The sequence below is a fragment of the Schistocerca cancellata genome, chromosome 2, assembly GCF_023864275.1.
Source record: "Schistocerca cancellata isolate TAMUIC-IGC-003103 chromosome 2, iqSchCanc2.1, whole genome shotgun sequence".
NCBI classification, from domain to species: domain Eukaryota; kingdom Metazoa; phylum Arthropoda; class Insecta; order Orthoptera; family Acrididae; genus Schistocerca; species Schistocerca cancellata.
This window is the reverse complement of record NC_064627.1, coordinates 296,105,714-296,133,252: the sequence shown is the minus strand read 5'-3', so window position 1 is coordinate 296,133,252 and position 27,539 is coordinate 296,105,714. Positions and strand designations below refer to the sequence as shown.

Below are 27,539 nucleotides of genomic sequence, written 5' to 3'. Positions count from 1 at the left end.
GGAAGAAGTCCATGACAGTGTCTTGAAGGAAAGGTACAACACTTGTCAGAAGATTAAGGGTACTCCAGCTTTTCATTGTTTTGTACCCCATTCACAAAACTTACTGAAGTGTAAGATCACATCAACTTCACCTGATAGTGAACTTCATCAGTGTGGAAACTTGTACAACTGGTTCTTCAAAATAAAGACAAAGTGGCTCGTGTTTACGACGAACAGCGGTGGATTGGCGAAGTTGATAATATTGACTGTCAAAACCAAGATGTACATGTCGAATTTTATCACCCTCCAGGACAAAGCACATCTATAAAAAAAATTGAGAATGATCAAGTTTGGATGCCACTTAAAAATGTACTAAGGAAGCTGTCTCCCATGGAATTTACAACTGTGACTGGGCGAAATTACAATCTAACACCCAAACTGAGTGAACAAATTTCTCAAAGGATCAATGAGCAATGTACTAATAACAAATAACAAGAGAACAATATAATGCAACTAGTAGGCTTATTTTTTAAAAAAGTAAGTAATCATGGATATGATTAAATTATTAAATTATATACTATAAATGATAAATTTTATTCCATAAGCCTAGATATCGCAGATGTTAAAAAACGTATTTTTGACTCTTGTTTGTAATTTTTTTCCATAACTTCGAATTAAATCTCAAAGTTGAAATTTATACTGAAGTTCGATATCACAAAGGTCTATTAACTGTGAAATTTTCAGATTTTTATCTGGTCCCCCAACAAGGATATTGCAGGCCACAAAATGGAAAAATAAAAAAAAATCCAATTTTTAAAACAGTGTATTGTCTTAAGTGTAAGCTGCTCACCATTGATACTCTAAGTAATTATACTATACAGTGTAATTGCAGAAAAAATATTATAGCTGAGAAATCTTTCTTGGGAAAACTACTGTTCAAAAATTGAGTTTTTTTAATTTGTGGCTGATAACTTTGAACTATTAAAAATATATTAAAGAATATATTCAGCTAAGTGATAATGATGTTAATTTGTAGCCCAGAGTGTGTTGAACTAAATGCATTTTATCTGAAACGCTTAGGACCATCCACTACTGAATAATTGTAAAAAATGTAGATGCTTGCAAATACAAAAAAACACGAGGCCTGGAACAAATATGGCCACCATTTCAAAATAATAAACAATAATAAAAAAATATTTTTGTGACTAATAAACACTGGGGAATTCACCCAGCAAATATAAAATTTTGCTGAGATGGTCAAGCTACCAATTATTTTTTTCTTGGAACACTTTGTATGGATTGACCCTTCGGCGACATTTTTCCCTCATTGTGCGAAAGGCTGAGATATTCTCATCAGTCGTCAGCACTTGAACTGACGCAGAGCCACTTGTCAGGACTTGACCACAATGTGGCATTCGTCACTCCACAAAGGGGCAGCTAGGTTTTTCAGCTGGCCTGAAGGCTGCGGAATAGATGCTTCAGTGGCTGGTGGGTCATTTGGATAATGTGATTCACCCATTTCTGGACACTATGACAGTGTTCAAACACAGCAAGTTGGTCGTAAAGCGTCCAGTCTGATCTACAAGGTACTCACTGTGGTCAATGTCTTTCAGGCACCACTCTGCCTGGCAGGAGAATACAAATTTGTAAGTGGTCACTCGACTGCAAGTCATCAACCACTTCCCACTGAGCTGCGCATACAAGGGCTGGAGGGTATACTGAGATCGATGACAGTGAACAACCCTGATGCGGTGTTCAAGTGAGTTTTGGCCCCTATTCAACAGAGAGACATGCGAGGACAAGGAAATGCTCTCAATTGCTCTAGCCCTGGGGCATATGTTTGCAGAGGCCCACAGTACATTATGCGCATTAAATTGCCAAAGGATGAAGGGGATGGAGGACTTGAATAAGGAGGTCACTGAGAGCATTTTTGTCAAACACCTCATGTTAGCAGGTAAAGGGAACATATCGTCAACCAATGAAGCACATGCACCAATACAGCAGATGCTTGCAGGCTGGTTGTGAGGGAGAGAAGTGAGGAGTGGTAGATGTTGTTGACAAAAACAGCCACTTCTCCTTAGTGCTCTCTCTCTCTCTCTCTCTCTCTCTCTCTCTCTCTCTCTCTCTCTCCACTGGGGTTGTCCTTCTTGTGGAGGATGTGGAGGATGTAGCCATGTTGCTCAGGGACATCACACGAATTACAATGTGTCTCATGAAGGCAGAGACACATTGGTCTAACCCTGAGTTAATAGACGTAGTCCCCTCCACATGGGTCTGGAAATCATTCAAGTTCCACTGCAGTATGGAACTCCCTTTGTCATTCCGCCATGGTGGGGAGACTGTAGCAGAGGGGAGCAGAGCGAGGGTGGTCCCTTGAAGGTCTTGGCGGTCCCCTCAGGCAAGCATCGATGTTCATACCAGCAATGGTATGGTCATCGTCTGATCCACTGAACAGGACCAAGGCCACATGGTTTGATAGCCTTGGAGCGGATCACTGTCGCCAGTTAGCATCCAACCCCAGCTTGGATTTTGGGGATGGTGACACGGCTGATGTAGCAGAAACACTGCTGGATCTCTCCCATTGACTGCCATGAGGGTTTCTGTCTAGGCTGACATTATGTTTGACAACTTTTAATGTTTCTGTGAGCAGAAGATTGGGTTGAGGGACCAGTCATGCAAGCTGGCAGCTGCATTTATGGATGCAAGTAAATGTGCTCTACCCAACTATCACAGTCTAACACTGACCTTCTGGACAGGCAGCTTCAATGCTGAGGGAAAAGACTTGACAAAATTGGGGTGATGAGTGGCCTCAAATTCCTTTACTACAGATAAGACATTGTGGGTTACTAACTTCTTGAATCTTCTTTTCTTCAGCGAAGACAGGACAGTCCCTGCTCCAAACCGGATGGAGCTGGAAGCAATTAACACACACAGGTGGGGCGATGCGTTGAAAATCTGGTTCATAGGCTGCAAGACTCATCTTCCATAAGTAGCCAGACAATTGCAATGGTGTGACACACTGGGAAGTGTGAACTGGTTTGGACGTAAGGTCTAACCTTAAGGCGGAGAAAGTCTGCTGCACTATACTCAGGTAAGTTCGGCAGATTGAATGTCGGGATAAAATGCTGACTTTTGAAGCTCACCATCAGCACTTCAGTCACCCTTGTACATCCCCCCCCCCCCCCTTTCCTGATGCAGTTCTTTTCTATCCACACCCATAATGTCCTGGCATGTTATAACTCCTTTAATCGTATTTAACCCAGAGTTCAGCTCTTTGTTGATGGGAGATTCTCCAGCTATTTGGTATTCAACAGCTTCTGCACTTTAGGAGCTGTGATAGTCTCGAGAAGGAGAGTACCACTGTGCAAACTCTTGACAGATTTGAGTTGTTCTGCAAGACACTTGAAATCTTTATTGGTATAGAACGGTGACAGTTTTTCAAAAGAAACATCCACACATTTCATGACAACAAAGATGTTATCTACCACAGGATGTGGTCTGTTACTTTGAATATTGTCCCTGTTTTTCACAAATGACCTAGGTGAACTAGCCACTTGAGGCCTCAGGATTTTGGGAGTTTATGCTTTTCAGAAGCCCACTGAACTGCTAGGAGTAGAAACATGAGATGCAGGCTTCACTGTGGTCCCAAGAGCAGCTAGGGAGGGAAGTCCACACAGACAGTGCCCCATTTGCCTGGGTGCGGCAGGTTCCCAACTAGCAACTGTTCCACCTCAACTGACATGCATCTCATCAGCACGCAGCACAGCTAAAGATCACAGTTGTCTTTTTTTTTAAAATGGGTTTTACCGTCAATGAGATCTGTATAGTTAAGCCAAGATCCCCATTCCCTGTGATACATAATGTTCCATCGCTGCAATGCACAATGGTCGCTGAAGTATACCTAGAGCTTATGGCAACAGAGGACTGGCGGTGCTCACCAGTCCCTAGCTAAGGAACCCCAGGGTCTCCAAGACAGTACCCAGCAAATGCATGCTGAGCCCCTAGGCCAGATGACATAGGGCCTAGCTCGCACGTTATTAACTGAACCACACAACATACTCTTTAAGGGAAGGAAAATAAAGATTAACACGAAGTTCTCAGAGCCATCGTGACGGAAGATGACCAGTCCACATGAGAAAATAAACCTCGTATTGTAACCACTTACATCCATGAGGGGAGGGGGGGGGGGGGGGGGAGATAAAAAAAAGGCAAAGTGATAGGTGTGTGTAACTGACACTTGGATGATTGCATGTTTGACAGCAAAGCTAAAACAAGCAATAAACTTTTTATGTGCTTATCTGCTTCAAAATATCTTTTCTATGCAATGAGCTATGGTCTATAGAAGGCACATTATCTATCAATTATGAATGCAACTATAAGCACTGACTGTTCATAACACATACCATTTTTGTATTCTCCAGCCGCTTCAATACATGCTCTCCTTTCAAACAAGCTTCTTGAAGTTTTTCAAGGTATTCTTCATTCTGTAATTATAAAAACCATGGTATTAACTTCACAATTCAACTGAATTTGTGAATATGAGCCGTAGAATGCTCAACAAATGTAGCAATGCCACCAATTGATTAGGCTTTATGCCTCATACTTTTAAAGATTTGTTGTTTTTTGAGATTTAGGTTTCCTTACTTTAGTTCCACAGACATAAATGTCAATGGCTTCTAACTTTGGACTGGGAAATGGACTGACAGAAAAATAAGTATGGCTTTCATAGGTGATTTTATGCTTCCAAATTCTGCATAACTTTTCTTACTGTTATTTTTATTATGTTTAACTCCTTGTCCACAATCTTATATTTTACACTGTATCTGCAGCACTGTTTGTTACCTTACTACCATTCTTAAATATGGTCGTTTCCACTTACAGCTGTTAAATACAATCTTGTTTATAGTGCTTGCAGTTTCAAACATCATGCATCTTCAGGCAGAAGTCTCAACTGCAAATATGCACATAGGCATAAATACAGCCCCAATCAATAAGAAATAAAATAATATTTGACATCTATACGTGGAAACAATCACGTTTAATAATTAAATGAAGATATTGAATCCATCCCACATCAAATTGTTCATAATTCTACTTTCTGAAATTAGTTCCCATTAGGTCACTTTATTTCTTTATCGCGGAAAATGCTACCAAGATTCCACCATGGAAAAAAGGTTTTATGAATGTCTCATTTAAGGCAGGTACGGATCCACAAGACAATACAGCAATGATAACTGAAAAATTCAGATAAGCCAAACTACCCAAACTTTTACTGGAAACTGTTAATGTATTCACAAAACATGACATGTCACTTTTGAAAGACCACTGCATTACTTATGAATTATATGGTGGGAACTGACAACTCCTTTACCAAATTGTGGTTAAAACACACTGTATTTTGTAGCATCTGCTTTTAATTCAGGATCATATCATGTAAAAACATTAATAAAAATAAATAAAGATTTGAGTCCAACTGTCTCAGATTTTGATATAAACTTAGTGTATTTATTCATTTAATGTATGTAACAAAGAAAACAAAAAATTTTGGCTATGCTTCGAACTGTTTAGATTTTCTGGAATTTAACAGATTTTGTTTGTGGGTGTATTCAATATAAAAAATAACTTACTTCTTCCTTATTTACCAACAAATACTGATAAAATTTTATTTGTGTATCCGTCAATACGTAAAGAGTTCAGAGAACTTTGAATTACGGCATCATGAAACTTCACATGGCCAGCAAAAAAAAAATAAATAAATAAATAAATAAATAAATAAATTTAATTGCAGTTTTCAATTTTTTAAAACCAAACATGCAGATTCATACCAAGTGCAATGTCATCAAAAGAGAACAGGATAATTGAATATTCTTGTTCTGAAAGATATTTTCTGTCAGAATGAGAAAATAAAAATAATGTTTTTTTTCACTCCATTGTTTATTATTTCATAGACAAAAATAATTAAAAGACTTCACTTGCTTACTTGCAGTGTGTTGAGTTTACATTCCCTTTTGTTTAACATCATCCATTTTGCTTTTTGAAAAGTAACAGTAAAGTGCAGTAAAAACAAGAATAAATACTTTGCTTAATGTGCAGGCTTGATACCAATTTATGTAATGGTTTAAACTGATTATGTACTGCTTCTTTCTGCACGAGTTTTGGAAACAACAAGTGTTGCAGTTTTGTAGAAGCACACAGCATCATACTCTTGTTATCTTATTTCTGCAAACTGCTGAATAACATTCCTTTATACTGCGTCAGACAGCATAGTTTGAAGGTTTTTGAATTTATAGAACATAGCGAAATTTTAAGCTGTAGCAACATATTTTACTTCAAAAGATACACAATGAATAATAGTTTACATCTCATACGTTAATTTTGACAGAAATTAATTATTTGTGAAAGATAATGCCTTTCAGTATTGACTCTCTTTTTCGGCAAGCTCATCGATCAACAGAGTGAAGTTTGTCATCACTCTCTCCTGCATGTTACAAGGTACAGCACAAATCTCTTGCTCAATGGTATCCTTTAATTGAAGCATGGTACGTGGTTTAAAGATGTAAACTTTGTTCTTAAGAAAGCTCCACAAGAAAAGACACATGGAGTAATGTCTGGAGAGCAGGGTGGCTAGTCACCATCTCCTCTGTTGGATATCACTTTCCCTGGAAACAATTTTCTTATTTCAGACACACAAACACTGGAAGTGTGAGCTTGCTGAAACCAAACATTTCAATGATTTATGTCACAGTGACGAAGTTCTGAGATAAGAAATTCACACAACATGGTCAAACAATGCCCCAAGTTCACAGTGACGACTCTCTCATTTTCTTCGAAGAAATTAGGCCATATGACATCAAATTTCCCTAATCCAGCCCACATTGTCACCTTTTACAATGCAGTGGGCACTGGTGCACTTGCTGACGGTTATTTGGAGACCAATAATGACAGTTTTGTTTATTAACATTGCCACTTAAGGTAAAAATGAGCCTCATTTGACATTAAAATCACAATTTCAGGTTCTTCCTGCAACATCTCTTTCATTACTTCAGCAAAAGTCTCCTTCTCACAAAATCTTGAGACTTCTACTCATGAGGTGGTATAAAATGCGCCAAACAGATGAATTTGATAGCTCCAAAGAGTGTGAGTATCATCTTGCAGAGAAACTGGACTATGTTGAATCAAACAATGCAGAACTTCAAATTTCTCATGAGACATGGCCATCTTTGTACTGCCTCCCAGTTTTTTCTTCAATACTGAACCTGTCTCATGGAAGTTCTTGACCCATAGTAGAACGGTATTGCGAGCTGGTAACGCAACATGGAATGTTGAATTGGAGATGAAACTCCCCCCAAGTGGTGGTCACAGTTTCTGTATTTTTAAAGCATGTCTCTGTGAAACACGCAAAGTGTTGCGGAGTATACATGTCCACATGTCCATTGTAACTAAACTGCTGCTGTAGGAGAAAACAGAGTCCAGCCCTGCCCCTCCACTAGACTAACTCATCTGCTACAGCATTAGGTAACGCTGGCTCACTGTGTGTTTTAGTAAATAATTCTTCAATTTCACATAGAAGGAAAAATATTTAATTTTGTTTCTTTTCTATATATTAAAACAGTGTGAAAGTAACTACGAATGTCAAAACCAACTGAAAATTGAGCTCAGGCTCTAAATAAAATAGTGGACAGTAATTACTGTGATAAGTGTAACTAACTATAGCGTTCTCCCCCCCCCCCTTTTTATTTTGCTGTGTAATGAAGAAATGCATCATTGGGGAAGCTACAGACAGCTACGGTCATTTATTTAACTGTGTCAAACAAAAAGTCACACAATCTGTTGAAGAACTGTGTGAAACTAATTTAACATTCTTTAAATTTAGAATGGAAGCAGATATCAAGTAAAAACTATTTGTCTCCACCATCAATGTATCTTTCTGAAAAAGTATGAATTTTACAAAAGGTTTGTTGTGACACTTTCAAGAAACATAAATCATTAATTCAAAAAGCACTTCACAGTGCAACCATAGAAGACAGTAGAAACATTTTATCAAAAGGTTACAAAATGAAACCAGGACAAAAACTGTGTACATCCTGCAGGAAACAATTTTTTTGAAATTAAAAAAAAAGATGAGTGTAGAGTTGAAGCTATATTAAATGCCAACAGGATTGCTACAAGTTTCCCCAAGTGAAATTCCCTGATTTCCAGACAAGTTTTAGCATTTTCCTCTGACAAATTCTGAGATCTCAAGGTTAAATAAAGACATAAGTTGACCAAAAAACCTAAGGACTTCTGTATTTCTACCCGGTGTGAGCAAAAATCTTAAGCACTAACATCAACATGTTTTGTAATGAACTGTTTTTAGATGGAGAAAGCAAGCCAAATGGTATGTGTGTTTCATTAAGACCACTATTGTTATTTTATTTCAATAAAATGAAACACATTTGGTGACAAACACACTCATTTCCTTCGAGTCGCAAGACAGATTTAAAATACCTTCACTGATTTCAGAAATAACCTCAGAATAAAGTAGACCTCTTGAAAGAAGTGTATGAGGCAGAGAAGAGTTGTGTAAACCAACAATATACGTGACTACCAATAAAATGTTGGTTCTACTAGGTTCGTTATTATCCACTGTACTATATGTATTGTTTTGCAGGTATTGTGTGATTTTTCTTTCAAGAAATGTATGAGCACATAGTGTACAAACTGCTAGCGACTGACACAATTTTCTTCTTCTTATCGTGAATATTTTCGAAGTGCTAAAATGTACTGTACTACAATAAATACAATGTCTATAAAATGCTGCACTGTTCGATGTACTTGCAGTGAGAAAGTCATAATTCCTGAAATACATCACCCTTGGCCTCTGGCCTGCTGAGGAGCACCTCTGTCCTGGGTCCATGGATAAATCACGAGAATCCTCCAGATTATACCACACAAAAACAGACCCAGCCTGGAGGCAGATTGGTGAGACTAGATCCAACGGGCACGGCCTGCACAATAGTGTGAAACGATGGGCTTCAGATCAGCAGGCCCCCATTAGAAATACCCACAGAAATGGTCTGTGGTTTTGGCCCGTTGTGGAAATTCACTTGTGTGGCTAGATATTAACATATCACAGACACCATGTTGGTGAAATGAAACTGTGGTGATCAATCCATGCAAGATAACTTGTGCAAATACTTTGGGAACCAATGAGGATAGGTAGCAGCTCACTGTAAAGATGATTGCTGAACTGCGGACAGGCATGTAGAAAAGACAATCTGTCTCTCACAACTAACTTTTTGCCATAGCCTTTTTGAGAAAACAAAGCGTGCCCCCCCCCCCCCCCCCCCCCCCACACACACAGAAACACCTCATGCACACACGATACCAGTCTCTGGTCGCCGTGTCAACAATCTCTGAGAATCAGATTCAAAACACTCCCCACGTCTTCCTGTCTCTCGTTGACAGCTGCTAGGCTAGCAGTAAGAAACGGTAGCAAAAAGATTTTCACACTTAAAGCTTCCGGCCAATGGCCTTTGTCAACACCACACACACACACACACACACACACACACACGACTGCAGTCTCAGTTGCCCAAAACTGCAGTCGTGTGTGAGAGTTGCGATTTTGTGTGTGTGTGTGTGTGTGTGTGTGTGTGTGTGTGTGTGTGTGTGTGTTGTTGACGAAGGGCATTGGCCGAAAGCTTTAAGTGTGAAAATCTTTTTGTTGTGCCTATCTGCGACTCAGCATCTCCACCATATGGTGAGTAGCAAGTTTCCTTTCCACAATATTGTTCTCCCCTTTAATGTTACATGATGTTTCATATTCTTTTAATTCATATTTCTCTGAACGCTTTAAAAGAATTTTATCAGTATTAATAGTAAATGAGGAAGATAATTTACCTCTTCATCATTTACTATTGAATTATATTTTGTATATTTGAACACACTGTATTTCTAAAATGTTTATTTGACACCACAAACCGTCCTCAAGCCACGATCACTAAAACACTGAAATTTTTACAAGGTTACATAACTAGTTTTGATGCACTGAGTTGTCATTTTCAAATGCAATCACAGACCTAGGAAACTGCAATAATAATTGCAATCTCTCAAATATTAAGAAAACAAAACTAAAACCAGTAAACTGAAGCAAAGGCAGCAGAAATGGGTCACAAGATTTCCAGGTTTATTACATTTGAAAATGACAACTCAGCTCATCAAAACTTTTAAAAATTTCATTGTTTTAGGGACTGTGGTTTGATGACCGTTTGTGGTGTCACATAAACATTTTAAATCCCATTCAGTAACACTCCTTGATGACAGTTATGTCAAAATACAAAAAAATGTATTTCTTCTGTCCGACAACAAAAAGCTGTGAACTTTGAATGTTTTGTGGCTTATTTTTCTGCTGGTGGTGATGGGAATGGGCTTTTCGAACAGTCCAATAGTTGATCTCTAGCTCTTGTATTTTACTAGATTCTCTTATGTTTTCTGTTATTCACTAAACAATATCAATGCTGCAACGGGGTCCTGCTATGCAGTGCCCTTGAACCGTGAACCAACTTCTTCCACACAGTGTTGATGATGCAGAAAGAGACTATCTTCTATCTAGCGGAATAATACACCCAGAGAAGTTGAACTCAAAGTATTTCTTATAATACACTATCCTAACTTCTTCTAATTGATTGACTACCTAGGTGTAAAATTCCAGCTAGATGTTTCAATGAGTGAGTATCACAAGAGACTCTGAACAATTTTACAATAAAATCTGAACATCAATTGTCTTTTCCGTGATGATTCCTTTGTAGTCATGGAGGTCATGTGTGCTCCATGCCCTTCACTTGCAGCCCCAGAGAGCAAACAACTCCACTCAGCAGGTAGAAGTGCCAGTCTGCAGCCCTTCTACATCTACATCTACATCCATACTCCGCAAGCCACCTGACGGTGTGTGGCACAACAGCACAGTCTCAGTGCAATTGCGATCTGTACAAACCATCAAAAACCTCCCAAAAGTGGGGTGCTTCCAACTTAACTTACGAACATCTTTCGTTGGCCAATGGAGATCAAGGATGAGGAACATCTCATTCTATGAATAACATGTTACACCTTAAACTTCCAAAAATGTTAGCTGGCTGCAAAACCCAGACCATTTGAAATATAGCATAAATATTTAGCACTCTTATTTAAATCCATAAACAGAACAAATATGCTAAGTTATACCCAAATCTGAGACCACGACTGTCATGGAGTGATTGAGCTAACATGGAATGGCCCTCGACTTTCAGGAAATAACCATCCAATATTTTCCTGTTTCCGTTTTTCATTCATTTTTTCCTTAATTACGATTCTCATCTTCAGAAGAGTCAAACCACTGCTATAGGCACATGAACTTTGTCCTGGTTATTCCAACAGATCAAAACATTTCAGTGTCTTGGTGTGCATGCCAATGGGTTCTTGATCAACTTGTCTTTCCTCTCTTCTTTTGCTCAGTACATTTTGTTCACCAAATTTCTGAAAATGGTAGTGGAGTTTACTAATAGCGGAGGTTTTCATCATCTATGTCATCACCACAATCAGAAATTTTATTGTAAACAAAAATATTCATTCTATCTACACTTTTTTTTCCAAAACTGCTGAACTACGCATGGATAACCTGCAAGCTGGAGAATCTGCACCTGAACAATTGGGGATATGCTGTTGAGATAGATCTTATTTAGGTGTAGTCACAAAGTATACGTCATTTAATAAGTATGTGAACACTGCGTGGGGCAAGGTGCAATATAGACATGCCCGCGCCTAAAGGCAATATGTACAAAAAGAAAGATGAACATATATCTATATTTTAATGTTTCCTTAAGTCGATATCAAATACTTCACTCCAACTATTTGCCTCTTCCCATTCGTGATTTTGGGTGACATACTGTGTGTATATTTGTGTAAAAGTTTTTACAATACATCTTCTGGAAAGGGAGGCAGTTTCTTTCATTCACAAATTGTTTCATCCTGAAAATGATGATACCTGGATACACTATAGCCTGCAAACTTCGGAAAAACGACAGCATTCTTTATGACTGTATTATACTGCACTCTGTTATCACAAAGCTAGACAGTGCATACTTTTCTTAAAGAAGGAAGAGCTACATATCACGCTGTTCAAAGGAGGGTTAATATATCAATCAATTTAGACTGTTACAGTGGTAATTGTAGCAAGAGACTGTGGAGGTATGAACTTAGATGCATGAATTGCTGCATGAAAGTATCCACCAGCCACACCCTTGAAATAATGCACATTATTAGCACCTCCTTACGGTGCCAGTACTTAAACACCAGTATGCTGTAATTAAAAAGGGCGTTCAAAAAGTTTTGCACAGTTGTCTAAGTTTTTTATTTTTTGCAGGAGGAGAATGAAATTTATTGTGAACATACTTGGAACATTTAGTTATACACTGAGCCCACTCAATGTCGCCTCCATCAACTGTGACACATCTGGTCCAACGTTCTCTCCATGAGGTAAATGCACTTTGGTAAAATTCTGGGGATTAACTTTTACACCATCGCTTGACACAGAAAATAAAGTCTTTCTCACTATCAAATGTTTTACCGTGCAGGTGGGCCTTCAGGCAACAAAATTGGTAAAAATGAGACGGAGCCAAGTCCGGACTGTAGGGACGATGAGGAACAATTTTCCAACCCATTTTCCTGATTTTCTACTGTGTCATAAGGGCTGTATGGGGTTTGGCATTGTCATGGTGTAGTCTGATGAGCTGACCCTGAAGCTGTGGTCTGTAGGTCTTGATGGCAGGTCGCAGCTCGACCAATGACAAACAGTCACGGTCCAGGTTAATTGTGGAGCCAGGTTACAAAACATAAATGAAAATGACACCACACTGATCCCAGAAGGAGGAGGCCATCATCTTCCAGCCTGCTGTTAGTGAAAGTCCTAATTTCTTTTTCCAAGGGGATCCTGGATGACGCCACTCCATGGATTGGATTTTGCTCTCAGGTTTGGACAAAAACAACCGTGTTTCATCCTGGGTAATGACGTCGCCAAAACACTATTTCGCCTCTTCAGTAAAGGTCTTCACGAGACCCTCATACACATTCTTCCTCATCGTTTTCATTTCTCTTGCCAATAAGCTAGGCACTCAATGTGCACACATTTTTCTGTACCCCAGTGACTGTGCCAGTGATACCACACTATCCAATGACAAACGAGTCATTTCAGCAAGCCGTCATGTCATCACACATCTGTCATTTTCGATAATTTGATCAATGGTCTGATTATTCACATCACTCATGCCGTCGATGGTCTACCGCATCGTGGATTGTGCAGTAGAGAGAAATCCCCTTCTTTAAACCTCTGCAACCACCGCTGGATACTGCTACGATCCACTGTGTCCTCCCCATAAACAGGGGGCAATTTCCTGTGAATCGATGTGGCAGTCATCGCCGGTCTTGAAGAGGAACTCATTACCGACCGTTGTCGCAACCTGACATCTACTTCACAGTCCCTTATGGCTCACCTGTATATAAAAGAATATACTTTTATATACCAACTTATAGCTAAATGTTCCAAGTATGTTCACAAAAAATTTCATTCTACTTCTGCAAAAAACAAAAAAATTAGAGATGACTGTGCAAAACTTTTTGAACATCCTTTGTAGAAGAATTCTTCCTAACCACTCCATTTCCACACGACTTTCATGAGAACCAGACAACATAAATTTCAATATACACATTACAGTGAAGAAAATCTCAATTCTCTCATGAACAAACATGGATTTTCACAATCCAACAGTAATGTTGAAAACCACTATTTTATCTCTGGGGTGAAACATCAAAGAAAGTAGCTGTAAATAAGCAATGGACTTACAGTTTTTTAATATTATGTACTTGATAAACTACATGAAAGAAGCATCTTACTGTTTATCAGCTAGAATAACGTAAACAGTGACCAAGAGGCATGATCTAAGGTAAAAACAGTTTTAAGAATAATATGAACCGCTCTTTGCACAGTTACTCTGAAGTCTGCCTTTTACATGCCACCCGAAAAAGCTGGGACAAAGTAGGAGATTTCGGGTGTCAATGTGGACTAGACGCAGGTGCTCCTAAAACCCACAGTTCTTCACTGCAGCACTGGCAATAACAGTTATATTGGCACACTCTTATGCAGTAGACAAACACAATGATTCAGCTTGCACTAATTTTTTTCCCTTGATAGTATCATGAAGTTGGCACCACTTAAGTGATCTCATTTCCTTGAACTATATTTTCTGATTCAGGACATTTCCAACCATTTAATCCCTTAGACAAGTTGAATCTCTGCCCCTACAAGCATCGAAATATCCTAAAAGGAGTAATTGGAAGGGGGGAAGAGTTGGTTGATAAGCTTGGAGAGTGCCTCACTACCAAGTGGTTCCAGTAGAGGGAGACAAACGGAATTCACTGATACCTGGAATGACACAAGATTTACAGTGACAGCAACTGCTTGGAGTGTGGTAAGAGTTAAGTGTTCCACTAAAGAACACTACGACTCCCCCCTTTAGTCCTTTCACCACGTTCTTGAAGCAACGTACATGCAGTTATTGCCTCTCCTGGGAGCTTTAGTTGTTCCACATGATTTCCGAAATCATTTACATTCCACTGTAGTATATTACTCTATTGGTGAGGTTTGCCTTCCCTCTTTTTTTGCACGTTGAGGGGTAGAGCAGTCCAAGGCAATGGGAGGTGGGCTAGAGAAATTTGGTGGGTCTTTTAAAGTGACCACTTCCATCTATTAATCTTCAGTGACAGAGGTGGCTGCTGATGACACCTCTGTGGCTTTAGCTTTTATTCTATTGGAATTTGACTTGCTCTTCATAGTAACTTTTCCTTTTCAGGTAGGAAACCAGGGAGGTCCATGGTAGAATGGACCAACCAGCACATTGCTGGTCTTAGAAATCTTCAAAACTTGTTCTCTGGCAGCTGTAATTTGGCATGTGCTGCAATATGAGCAGGTGTTGGCAATATAAAATGATTTGCTTCATGTTGAGATGCTAATGTTACCTTTGGCCATTTCACAATTGGTGCAACTGAGGAAAACGGATGATGGGGGCTGCAAGGTTCTAAATACACTACTGGCCATTAAAATTGCTACACCAAGAAGAAATGCAGATGGTAAACGGGTATTCATCGGACAAATATATTATACTACAACTGACATGTGATTCCATTTTCATGCAATTTGGGTGCATAGATCCTGAGAAATTAGTACCCAGAACAACCACCTCTGGCCGTAATAACGGCCTTGATACGCCTGGGCATTGAGTCAAACAGAGCTTGATGGCGTGTACAGGTACAGCTGCCCATGCAGATTCAACACAATACCACAGTTCATCAAGAGCAGTGACTGGCGTATTGTGACGAGCCAGTTGCTCGGCCACCATTAACCAGACTTTTCAATTGGTGAGAGATCTGGAGAAAGTGCTGGCCAGGGCAGAAGTCAAACATTTTCTGTATCCAGAATGGCCCGTACAGGACCTGCAACATGCGGTCATGCATTATCCTGCTGAAATGTAGGGTTTCACAGAGTTCGAATGAAGGGTAGAGCCACGAGTCATAACACATCTGAATTGTAACGTTCACTGTTCAAAATACCGTCAATGTGAACAAGAGGTGACCGAGACGTGTAACCAATGGCACCCCCTACCATCACGCCGAGTGATACGTCAGTATGGCGATGATGAATACACACTTCCAATGTGCGTTCACCAAGATGTCACCGAACATGGATGCGACCATCATGATGCTGCAAACAGATCCTGGGTTCATCTGAAAAAACAACGTTTTGCCATTCGTGCACCCAGGTTCGTCGTTGAGTACACCACCGCAGGCACTCCTGTCTGTGATGCAGCTGCAAACGTCGTCGAACTGTTAATATGCAGATGGTTGTTGTCTTGCAAACGTCCCCATCTGTTGACTCAGGGATTGAGACACGGCTGCACGATCCATTACAGCCACGCGGATAAGATGCCTGTCATCTTGACTCCTAGTGATATGAGGCCATTAGGATCCAGCACGGCGTTCCTTATTAACCTCCTGAACCCACCGACTCCATACTCTGCTAACAGTCACTGGATCTCGACCAACATGAGCAGCAATGTCGCGATACGATAAAACGCAATCGCGATAGGCTACAATCCGACCTTTATCAAAGTCGGAAATATGATGGTACACATTTCTCCTCCTTACACGAGGCATCATTAGAACGTTTCACCAGACAACGCTGGTCAACTGTTGTTTGTGTATGAGAAATTGGTTGGAAACTCTCCTCATGTCACCACATTGTAGGTATCGCCAGCGGCGTCAACCTTGTGTGAATGCTCTGAATAGCTAATCATTTGCATATCACAGCATCTTCTTCCTGTCGGTTAAATTTCTTGTCTGTAGCACGTCATCTTCGTGGTGTACCAATTTTAAGGGTAAGTATTGTAATTCCATTGCCTCTGTATATGGTGCTGGTATGTAACTAATAGATCTAATATACGGACAAATATTTAAGTGTACGAAACCGGTCCTAATGTGACAGGGTAAGACTGGTGCATTGAAAGTTAAAATGAATGTAGGCTTTCTTTCAAGGTCTGTATCTTCTCTCTTCATCACTTTCTGCACATTCCTTTTATACACTGAAGAGTCAAAGAAACTGGTACACATGCCTAATATCATGTAGGGCCCCCGTGAGTTCGCAGAAGTTTCGCAACATGATGTGGCATGGACTCGACTAATGTCTAAAGTAGTGCTGGAGGGAACTGACACCATGAATCTTGCCGGCTGTCCATAAATCCGCAGGAGTACAAGGAGATGGAGATCTCTTTGGAATAGCATGTTGCAACTCATCCCAGGTATGTTCAATAATGTTCGTTTCTGGAGAGTTTGATGATCAGTGGAAGTGATTAAACTTAGAAGTGTGTTCCTAGTACCACTCTGTAGCAATTCTGGACGTGTAGGATATCACATGGTCCTGCTGGAATTGCCCAAGTCTGTTGGAATGCACAATGGACATGAATGGATGCAAGTGATCAGACAGATTATTATTTATTCACATGGCACCACTCCATGGTTGGAATTAATAGTGTTTCATGCAACTTAGCTACAATGGAATATTCACAAATGTCTTAAGGTATGTTTATGCTGCAGCCTCACTGCTGGCACATCGCATCTCGCTGCTCAGAGCAAGCCTTGTAATAATTACGATGAAGCATTGTTGCTCAGTCATTCGTGTGAAATCAGCCAATAAAAAAATGAATTTGAACCTTGATGGCTTAGAAACTTGTTTTTTTTTCTACCAATCAAAATAAGACAAAATTCAAAATTAAAGATTTTTTGGACACTGTTTCCAAGTTATTAATGTTTGAGGCTTCTGAAATTTGGCAATTTTTGCAGTGTTTCAAAACCTTAAAATGGTTGTATCCCAAAAATTTTTGGCGTACAACCCAGAAGTTTACACCATTTTATTCAGTTTATTATAGGCTTTAAAAATGTGTTGCTTGACCAAATTAATTAAAATACTAAATTTTCTTTAAAATTTCAAAATTGGAAGTTCTTGTTCTGGAAAATAATGTGCGTTAGCCGTACTCTATTTTTTAATTTGCAGCAATATTCATTATGGTATTACAAATGTAATGTACAGACATAAATTTTATTTTACTCCTATTCGTATTGCTGACTGTATCTCAGATGCATTTGCTTTGCAAGCTGCAGCCATTCTTAATTGATAATATTTCACATATGCAGCAATTGATGTTAATTTCTGACTTTTATGCTGAATTTGCTTAAAATTTTCTTTCATACGAACTTTTTCCTGACTGAAATGATATATATTTTTTACGGAAATCCAGCAGAAAAGTTAGAAATTAACATATGTTCCTGCATGTATGAAATATCATCAATTAAGAACTGCTCAGCAGATCTGATTGACTTTTGTCTTTGTAGTCTTCGGAATTGTCAGAACAAAGTTCGCGCGATGGAAATTTTTTGGAAAATCCACTCGGAAAAGTCAGAAATTAAAATCAGTTACGATAGATCATCACTTGATAACAGCTTGACCAATCTGGTCAGTTTGTTTGTTTGTGTGTGTGTGTGTGTGTGTGTGTGTGTGTGTGTGTGTGTGTGTGTGTGGTAATGAATTTTTGATGTGTGTGTGTGTGTGTGTGTGTGTGTGTGTGTGTGGTAATGAATTTTTGATATGAAAAAGAAAAGGAACAAAATTTTTCTGTTCAGTTTTGACAGTTCTGCAGTCACAGGTTTTCATAAGGCCCCCCCCCCCCCCCCACACACACACAGTTGGACAATTACACGTATAATATATAAATATATATGTAATACATAAAGCGGAAATGTTGTTACCAAAAGTCTCAAAAAGTTCTTGACAATTTACTACGATTTTTTACACGATGCTCTAATGAACATTCGGATGGACATAGGCTATATATTTTTCTAATATATACAATATAAACATATATACATACTGGGGATGTGTAGTTACAACAAATCTCAAAAGGTTCTTGAAGGATTCACTTCACGTTTTGTGCAATACTCTAATGAACATTTGGATGGACACAGTTTTGTGATATATTACCTATATAAACATACATTTAATACAGAACAAGGAAAAACGGTTACGAAAAATCTGGAATAGATCTTGCCGGATTTACTTCAAATTTTTACACAATACTCTACTGAAGATTCAGATGGAAATGGACATAAAGGAAAGGGAGGGGGGGGGGGGACGAGATGGACAGAGAGAGAGAGAGAGAGAGAGAGAGAGAGAGAGAGAGAATGAAGAGATGGGCAGAGGATGTATACGCAATTCCCATACATATTTAGCAATTGCAAAGCATTGCCAGGTAAAAAAACCCACCTCTTTTGAAAGTAATTCACTTTGGTAGAGACGAATTGTTGAGATAAAATTAGCAAAGCACTGGTGACGGACAAGAGGACCAAATCACTGTGTGCACGTACAACTCATTAAACACTTGTAATCAATGGGTAAGGTGGAAGAAAAGTGCCTGATTCATGTTTTAAAATACTTAAGCATCTAATAAAATGTTGAAAGGCACGTGATGGAATACGAGAAGTACCAAGCTCTGCCAACGAAGTGGAATATTGTACTTGTCTTATTCCAAACGTGCAGTTCAACATTTTATTGGGAAATTAAGCATTATAAATTATGACTTTTGCACATTTGTGCCACTGTCACTTGAGGATATTCATATAGACTCAAACCAGTGGCTTAATAAATGCATATAAAATAAAAAATTGAACCTATTTTCTTAACATTCATATTGAGTTATGGAAGCACATGATCAAATATGAACTTCCTTCCAACTGTCTGAGTGGGGCATATGTGCCATCAGTCACCCCTATGTGACAACGATGAGCCTGCAGCATAAAAAAGGAGGTTGGCAAAAAGATTTTATAAAGCCATAGCAGTCACGAAGATTCAGAAGTATAACGCTTTTATTCCTATGAGCAAGGCCAAAGGTAAAGGTAAAGGTAAAGCAAAAATTATTTTTCATTTTAGCGATTTTTATGTTCATAAAAGTCAAGTACATCCATATGCTACATGTTTTTCAACAGACTGCAGGACTTGGTGCTTGTGCCTATGATAACAAAAGGTCAATGGTTTGTGTGCTGTCGAGAGATGAAAAAAAAGCGAAGAAGTAAAGATTCTATTTATACATCCTTTTAGACCAGTTCTTTCTTTTTCATAAACCAAGAGGCCAAGATAAACTGAGTGCAATAAAAGAAACTTCATATTTTGAAAATTAAACCCCAAAACTGCCACTGGAAGAACACATAGACTATCAGACGAAGAGCTGTGCAAAGCCTCAGATTATGTTGGAGAACAAAGCGGTTGTTATATTAACCATCTGTCATTATTGCTTGGGAGAATTGGGTTGCTGATTTATCATAAAAAAAAACTGCAATACACAGTCTTAGACTCTAAGACTATTAGTGTATCACTGTAATATCTTTCTTGTTGCATATGAACAAAAAATTTCTCTTTGCAAAACGCTCAAATAACACACTGTTAAATAGTAACAATGATCTCATTGTTTAATTAATGATACTAAGTAATATTAATGTACTTCTAAAATGAAGGTGCAAGTAAGTAAATTATCTGTAGTCTTTTTTGGGCATCTTCACTGTTAATTTGGGAAAGCCAAATGTGGCTTTGAATTTAAGTGTGTAATTCTAATATTGTAATAAATTGGTTTTCACTAAATACAAAAAATGATCTGACAACCTTATTTGGTTTTTGACATATTACAACTTAGTACCAACCAGAAAGCCCAATAGCCCATGCGCTGCAAGTGGGACTTAACAGCAAAATAAAAATTCATTTTAATATTTTCCCACAGGAATAAATCTTGAAATTTGGCAGACACATTAACAAATAATGTGTGACTAACATTCATTTGTTTAAAAAAACAAAAAAAATCTCAATTTTGTAATTTTCAAAATTCAAAATTAATTTAATATGTGAAAACTCAGCATTGTTATGAATATCATCAATTACCACATACTGGTACTTTTAAAGCTTATAAGCAACTGCATAAAATGTTACAAATTTTACGTCTGTTTCTGAAATACGGTGAATTTAAGACGTCAAAACTTAACAAAAACCACAATTCTGGAAGTTTTACAAATAAATAACTCAAAAAATATTTGAGATTTTTCATGCAAACAACAACTACTATAAATGTACAACAAATAACCGAATTCTGAGACGTCAAAAACCATATCATTGGTTGATTTCAAAAGTACCAACATCTTCCTGTTCCCTGGTTGTGCAGGCATCTTAATTCTTGTTGGCAACCTTTACGCTGTGGCTGATCATAGCAATAGTTGAGCGACTTACTTGCAGAGGGCAAAGCAAAAGACTATGTTCTACACATAATATAGCAACACTAATAATGGTTTGTTTACACCAAAAATGTGGTTATTAACAATGAGAAGGAAGAGGGCAGAGACTCAGCTGCCTGGGTAGATCTTGTTCAATTGAGGTGGGGCAGGTTCCCCAGAAGTTGCTGACTAACGACTGTTTCACCTCAACAGCCATTTGTCACACAGGCAAGCAGCACACCTTCAGATCAATATTTATTTATTTATGATCTGGACAGTGGAGTCAAGATCCCTGTTCCCTGTGACACCCAACATACCATGACTGTGCCACAAGGTGGTTATCTCAGCATGCCCACAGCTTATGGTTTCTGAGGACTGCAGCACACACCAATATAGGTCAGGAAACCCGGATTCACCAAACCTGTACTTAGCCAATGAAGGCTCCCACAGGTGCTCGCCATTTGGTCCAACTAGGAGGCATGTGTAGCTTATCAAATGTGATAGACATAGTGAACATTATCCCTCCTCCTTCCTATAATCTCAAATTAGAGGAGAAAGCTGAATGTAAGACTGCAATACTACAAAAAGAAGTATTATAATGGCTCAGGCTCTCATGCTCACCACACTCATGCACATGAATGAGTCTTCAGCATCCTGAGAGGGCTTCATTGTTCATATCAGTAGTAACTGACAAGAACAGTTTCAAATAATCGATCTGTTACACTTGCTGCCATGGTGTTAAAATTTAATCAAACACTGCCATACATGTTTGAAATATTGTAATGTGGTGATTACTTCTGTGAGGTAAAGGAGAAAAATAATAACCAACACACAGGTCCTGTTCAAACCACAGTATACAGGAGCCAAGGGCTGTGGGGGCACTTTAAATAATATGTTGTGGCAATGAGGATGTGAAACATTGTTTGTTAAGTTTAATCAAGGTACCTGTCCTTTTAAGCTGAAGTTAAAAGTCATATCTAAGTCACATGAAACCATGAATCTTGTGTGCCAAGAAGGCACTGTGTAAGCTAGTCATGATCTCACACAGTTATTAATCGCGGGGAAAATGACAAAGCATTATTTACACACATTCAATACAGAGGTTGTCAAACATTTCTCTGATGTAAATTGTGGTCATTTTCCTTCTGCATTTGCTCTTGAATAAATGATGAAGATATATTCCACATACAAATACAGACTGGAATACAGTGAAATATATTCATTAACTCACCTTCTTCTTCACAGTGCAAACCTCATGACGTTGATGGTACAATATAATGCAATGAGAACACACTATTTTGTCACATTCTGCACAAGAAAATTCCAATTTCTGTTCCGGGTGCTCCTTACACATGGGAAATGGTAACACTCCTTTGGGATCAGATTGTGTAAGGGGATACTTCTTATGTTTTTGCAGAGCTTTCACCGTACGGTGTATCTGAAACATAGAAAGTTTTTTTCCCCCTGGACATCAGCCACTACCCAAACAGAATACACATAATTCAGTGAATGATGAAATAAAACAATCCCTTGTTTTACATTCCTTTTTCAACACCCTAATGAAATACTCTCAAAAGAGGCAATTCATTGAACGTTTTGTAGTTCAGTTGTATCTAATAAGTGATTTAGTGTAATACATTAAATTTCATAAAATTTATTCTTTCATTTGTTTACTTGTATGTCATGTTCGTCCAATATATGCTAGCATTATTTTGCGTTCACTAATGAAGCCATAATTAAGAAAAATTGGGTTGGCATTGTTGTTTTTCACAATTTTGTATAATGTGATGTACACTCCTGGAAATGGAAAAAAGAACACATTGACACCAGTGTGTCAGACCCACCATACTTGCTCCGGACACTGCGAGAGGGCTGTACAAGCAATGATCACACGCACGGCACAGCGGACACACCAGGAACCGCGGTGTTGGCCGTCGAATGGCGCTAGCTGCGCAGCATTTGCGCACCGCCGCCGTCAGTGTCAGCCAGTTTGCCGTGGCATACGGAGCTCCATCGCAGTCTTTAACACTGGTAGCATGCCGCGACAGCGTGGACGTGAACCGTATGTGCAGTTGACGGACTTTGAGCGAGGGCGTATAGTGGGCATGCGGGAGGCCGGGTGGACGTACCGCCGAATTGCTCAACACGTGGGGCGTGAGGTCTCCACAGTACATCGATGTTGTCGCCAGTGGTCGGCGGAAGGTGCACGTGCCCGTCGACCTGGGACCGGACCGCAGCGACGCACGGATGCACGCCAAGACCGTAGGATCCTACGAAGTGCCGTAGGGGACCGCACCGCCACTTCCCAGCAAATTAGGGACACTGTTGCTCCTGGGGTATCGGCGAGGACCATTCGCAACCGTCTCCATGAAGCTGGGCTACAGTCCCGCACACCGTTAGGCCGTCTTCCGCTCATGCCCCAACATCGTGCAGCCCGCCTCCAGTGGTGTCGTGACAGGCGTGAATGGAGGGACGAATGGAGACGTGTCGTCTTCAGCGATGAGAGTCGCTTCTGCCTTGGTGCCAATGATGGTCATATGCGTGTTTGGCGCCGTGCAGGTGAGCGCCACAATCAGGACTGCATACGACCGAGGCACACAGGGCCAACACCCGGCATCATGGTGTGGGGAGCGATCTCCTACACTGGCCGTACACCACTGGTGATCATCGAGGGGACACTGAATAGTGCACGGTACATCCAAACCGTCATCGAACCAATCGTTCTACCATTCCTAGACCGGCAAGGGAACTTGCTGTTCCAACAGGACAATGCACGTCCGCATGTATCCCGTGCCACCCAACGTGCTCTAGAAGGTGTAAGTCAACTACCCTGGCCAGCAAGATCTCCGGATCTGTCCCCCATTGAGCATGTTTGGGACTGGATGAAGCGTCGTCTCACGCGGTCTGCACGTCCAGCACGAACGCTGGTCCAACTGAGGCGCCAGGTGGAAATGGCATGGCAAGCCGTTCCACAGGACTACATCCAGCATCTCTATGATCGTCTCCATGGGAGAATAGCAGCCTGCATTGCTGCGAAAGGTGGATATACACTGTACTAGTGCCGACATTGTGCATGCTCTGTTGCCTGTGTCTATGTGCCTGTGGTTCTGTCAGTGTGATCATGTGATGTATCTGACCCCAGGAATGTGTCAATAAAGTTTCCCCTTCCTGGGACAATGAATTCACGGTGTTCTTATTTCAATTTCCAGGAGTGTATATCTTATGCAAAAATATTTTATATTGTATACACCAGTTTGAGCATAAAATACAAAATGTTTTGTGTATAGTTTTCATAATAACTTTTAACTTTTAATTGTTAATTTTATAAATTTGCAGTATAGTTTTGTTAACTACATTGTTAAGAACATATAAATAGGGAGAGCAGAAGGCTCAGAAAAGGGCAATTGGAGACCATTCACAGACGCAAACACTGTGTTGCACGTCAGTGTAATAATCTAATTGTTTTACTACGGTTTTGTGGCTACGTGGCCTGTTATGTGGAGTGGGCTGCCACCAAGAAATGGTGCAGCATGTCTTTAATAAACCACTATAAAATGACTTGGTACCTGGATTATGTCATAGAATTCACGTAACTAGATCCAGTTAGCATATGAAATGGACTGGGACGACCACTTCAGCAGCAGTGGCAGGAAGCAGATTACTCTGAGTTACACCGAACTAAGATATCTATAAGCAACGAACTAAACTTTACATGTCACTGCAGAACTAATTACTGAAGTGTAATGTTTGGAAACTGTTCTAGCAGTAAACATAAGTATTTGTCTCAAAGTTATCTTTGAGTGGTGGAGGCCAGAGTATCAAAAGTAGATACCCCCATGAACACACATTCTTGATGTCATTGGAATACAAGTATAACAACAAACTTTTCAAATTCTCTGTTTAATCAAATAATCCTTCAATGTTGTATTTTTGCCATAATTCCAGTCTCTCCCCACCATGCCAAAACAAAAATTTCATTACAACGCACTCAGTCAGTGGAGTACAGAACTTTCTACAAACATTAGATTGGAACAACAAAGAAAGAGGCACAGATCAACTGAAGAGTTAACACCCATGACTTCAAAGCAATTACTTTTATTCCATCCCAATGCAAAAAGTATGACAGGAGAAATAAACCAAACAATATCTCAAATTTTCTGTCAAAACTAGTCACTTAAAATAAATCCCTCAACTTAGGCCGTGTCCTACGTGAGCGACAGAAGCGACCGACAGCAAGCAACTTCTGGATAGGCGACACTCCAGCGACAAGCAGCAACATCGGGCGAAAAGCTCGGGTGTGCTGTGTGCAAGCGACCATGTCGCACTACAAGATGGCTGCTTAGAGCCAACCAGCTGTTTCTATAAAACGGTGCCCCTAAACTGTAGAATACTGTAGCTGGAGAGTAAGGCTACAAAATTAGGTTTACTTAAGCAACTAAAGCGAAATGGAATGCTGCGCACGAAATTTACAAAGGGAGGAATCTCCATGGAGAATTCCATAATTATCTTCAACTACGAAGATCACCAGACAAATTCTTCAAATACACTTGAATGAGCAGAGGAACATGAGACTATCTCATCAATAAATTAAATACGAATGATTTTTACATGATCAATAACTTTTAACAGCCAATAAATGCAGAAGAATGACTGGCTACATGACTAACTACCCTAAATACACACAAATATACTGATTGAATGTTTATGCAAAATGTAGCTGTGGTGTAGTGGTAGCATTATAGATAGTGATTGCGGGAATCAGGAAGGTTCTGGGTTCGATTCCTGGTCCTGGTTATGTTTTAACTGACTCACTTACAATTCTGTATATTTATTTTTATGTATACTGTTTACACTGTCTTGCTAAGTACATTTTTAAGGTCTTGCCAAATAACTTGATCTACACACCTAACCCAGTTTATCACATCCACTGAATTCCTAATAAATTACAATGAACCAAGAAATTTTACATATATTTGATGTTGCGAACGTAATTCATCAGCAGTTAGTGATAAGGCCAAGTGTTTCAATTAATCTAAATAGTCTGTAAAAGTAAAGCATACAAAATCTTTGAAAAGAAAGTCAAACGGTTTGTGAAATGATTTATCTAAAAGTATGAAATAAAAAATATTAGGGAAAGGTTTGGTGCACCTCATTTTCTGTTCATGACTTTGAGCATCAAATTACAAAAACGTATCGATTGTTAATCATACGATGAAATAGTCCCTTCTACATGCTGTCATTTCCAAAAATCATGATTTCCATATCTTGAACAGTTTATGAGAAACGACTATTTTTACAGCCATTTGATTCCCGAAATGCAGGAAAGGTTCGGGTGCGCCGCAAGCGACCCGTCCATGGATGTAACGACCAATATCTCAAGAATGAAGAGAGATATCAGTACGGTCCCAACTTTAAATACAATTTAGACATATTGGTTACATTTCACACACAATAATGTATGGCCTTAAATCAACTATAAGGAAAGTCTGCGCAATGTGATTTTACCTCTGCAAATTCTTAAAAATTTGTGCAGCCATGTACTCAATTTCGTGTGGCACGATAACTATGATGAATTACGAAAATATATTGAGATCTTTATCGTTTAAGGATATCTACCTATAAGATGCAGAAGAATCAAATTTTTTCACCAAATAGTTTTCTTAAAATCAGATGATAAGTATTTCATAGCTGCCGTCGCTTCTGCTCCACTGCTCTTCTCGAGAAGGCACGTGGCTGTCGCTCTCTGTCGCTCGTGCTGCAGCGACAAGATTCAAACATGTTTGAATTCAAACATCACCAGTTGCAGCGGGAGACAGACAGCGACACAGATGTCACTCATGTAGGACACTTCCGTAACTACACCTGCGGTTGTGTTTTGTCGCCTGAAGCTGTCGCGCGCTGTCGCTTGCTTCTGCCGCTCACGTAGGACATGGCCTTAGGCTTTCACAATCATATCAAAACTCCATGTTCATGCATCAGGTCTGACAGCTGTAATTACCTAAAAAATGAATATGATTTAGATTTCATTTAATGACTGGCAGACATTTATATCTATCAAGGACACTTACTGCACCGTCACCTATAAAATAAAAGTTTGGCTCTGGATTTTGGAATGTGTTTCAACTCAATTGGCAGCACTCGGATTAAATGTCAATCTAGTGTCTCGTCATTCTGTATAAAATCTGTTCCTCATAAATCATCGTAAGACATTTGATTTTCACTGCTTGTGACAGGTTTCCCTATGCTTTTAAAATCCATTAGTCTTCAGCTACACACAACCCTTGTGCTTCTGCTTGTTTCCTACTGCCAATAACCTACTTTCCTATATGCCATCTTCCGAGTCTTTTGTTACATATAAGACTCTAGCAAAAATACTTCTTTGTTCATGCACTACCTGTTCACTTACTTACAGGCCCTGGCCAACTCTATTTCGTGTTCAATGCAGTTAATAAGTACACCACTCACTTCACAGTCTGTTTCCTGATAAATCTGTTGGTTTTTCTGCCGCCTCAGTAATTTTCGATATACAGTTCTCCCTTGCCCACTGACACCCACCAGTTTTTGAAGTTTTTACAGTTAAAGTCCATGTGCCACTGACAGACTAAACTGGTAATAACAATATCTGAAAACTTCTGTTCCCTGAGGATTTGGAAACTTACTTTTGGAAATCCAATTCACTCTGAGGCACCACC

The 27,539-nt window shown here is 39.4% G+C and overlaps 1 protein-coding gene across 3 annotated transcripts in view; it reads right to left on the bottom strand.

The window, feature by feature from the left end:
- Window positions 1-27,539, bottom strand: part of LOC126161664 (uncharacterized) — a 496,787-nt gene that overhangs the window by 438,840 nt on the left and 30,408 nt on the right. For all 3 annotated transcript variants that reach the window (XM_049917659.1, XM_049917660.1, XM_049917661.1), the window contains exons 4-5: window positions 22,079-22,285; window positions 4,383-4,463 (exon numbers count right to left, since the gene is read on the bottom strand). In XM_049917659.1, coding sequence (XP_049773616.1) covers window positions 4,383-4,463; window positions 22,079-22,285 — 288 coding nt within the window. The remainder of the gene's footprint in view (window positions 1-4,382; window positions 4,464-22,078; window positions 22,286-27,539) is intronic.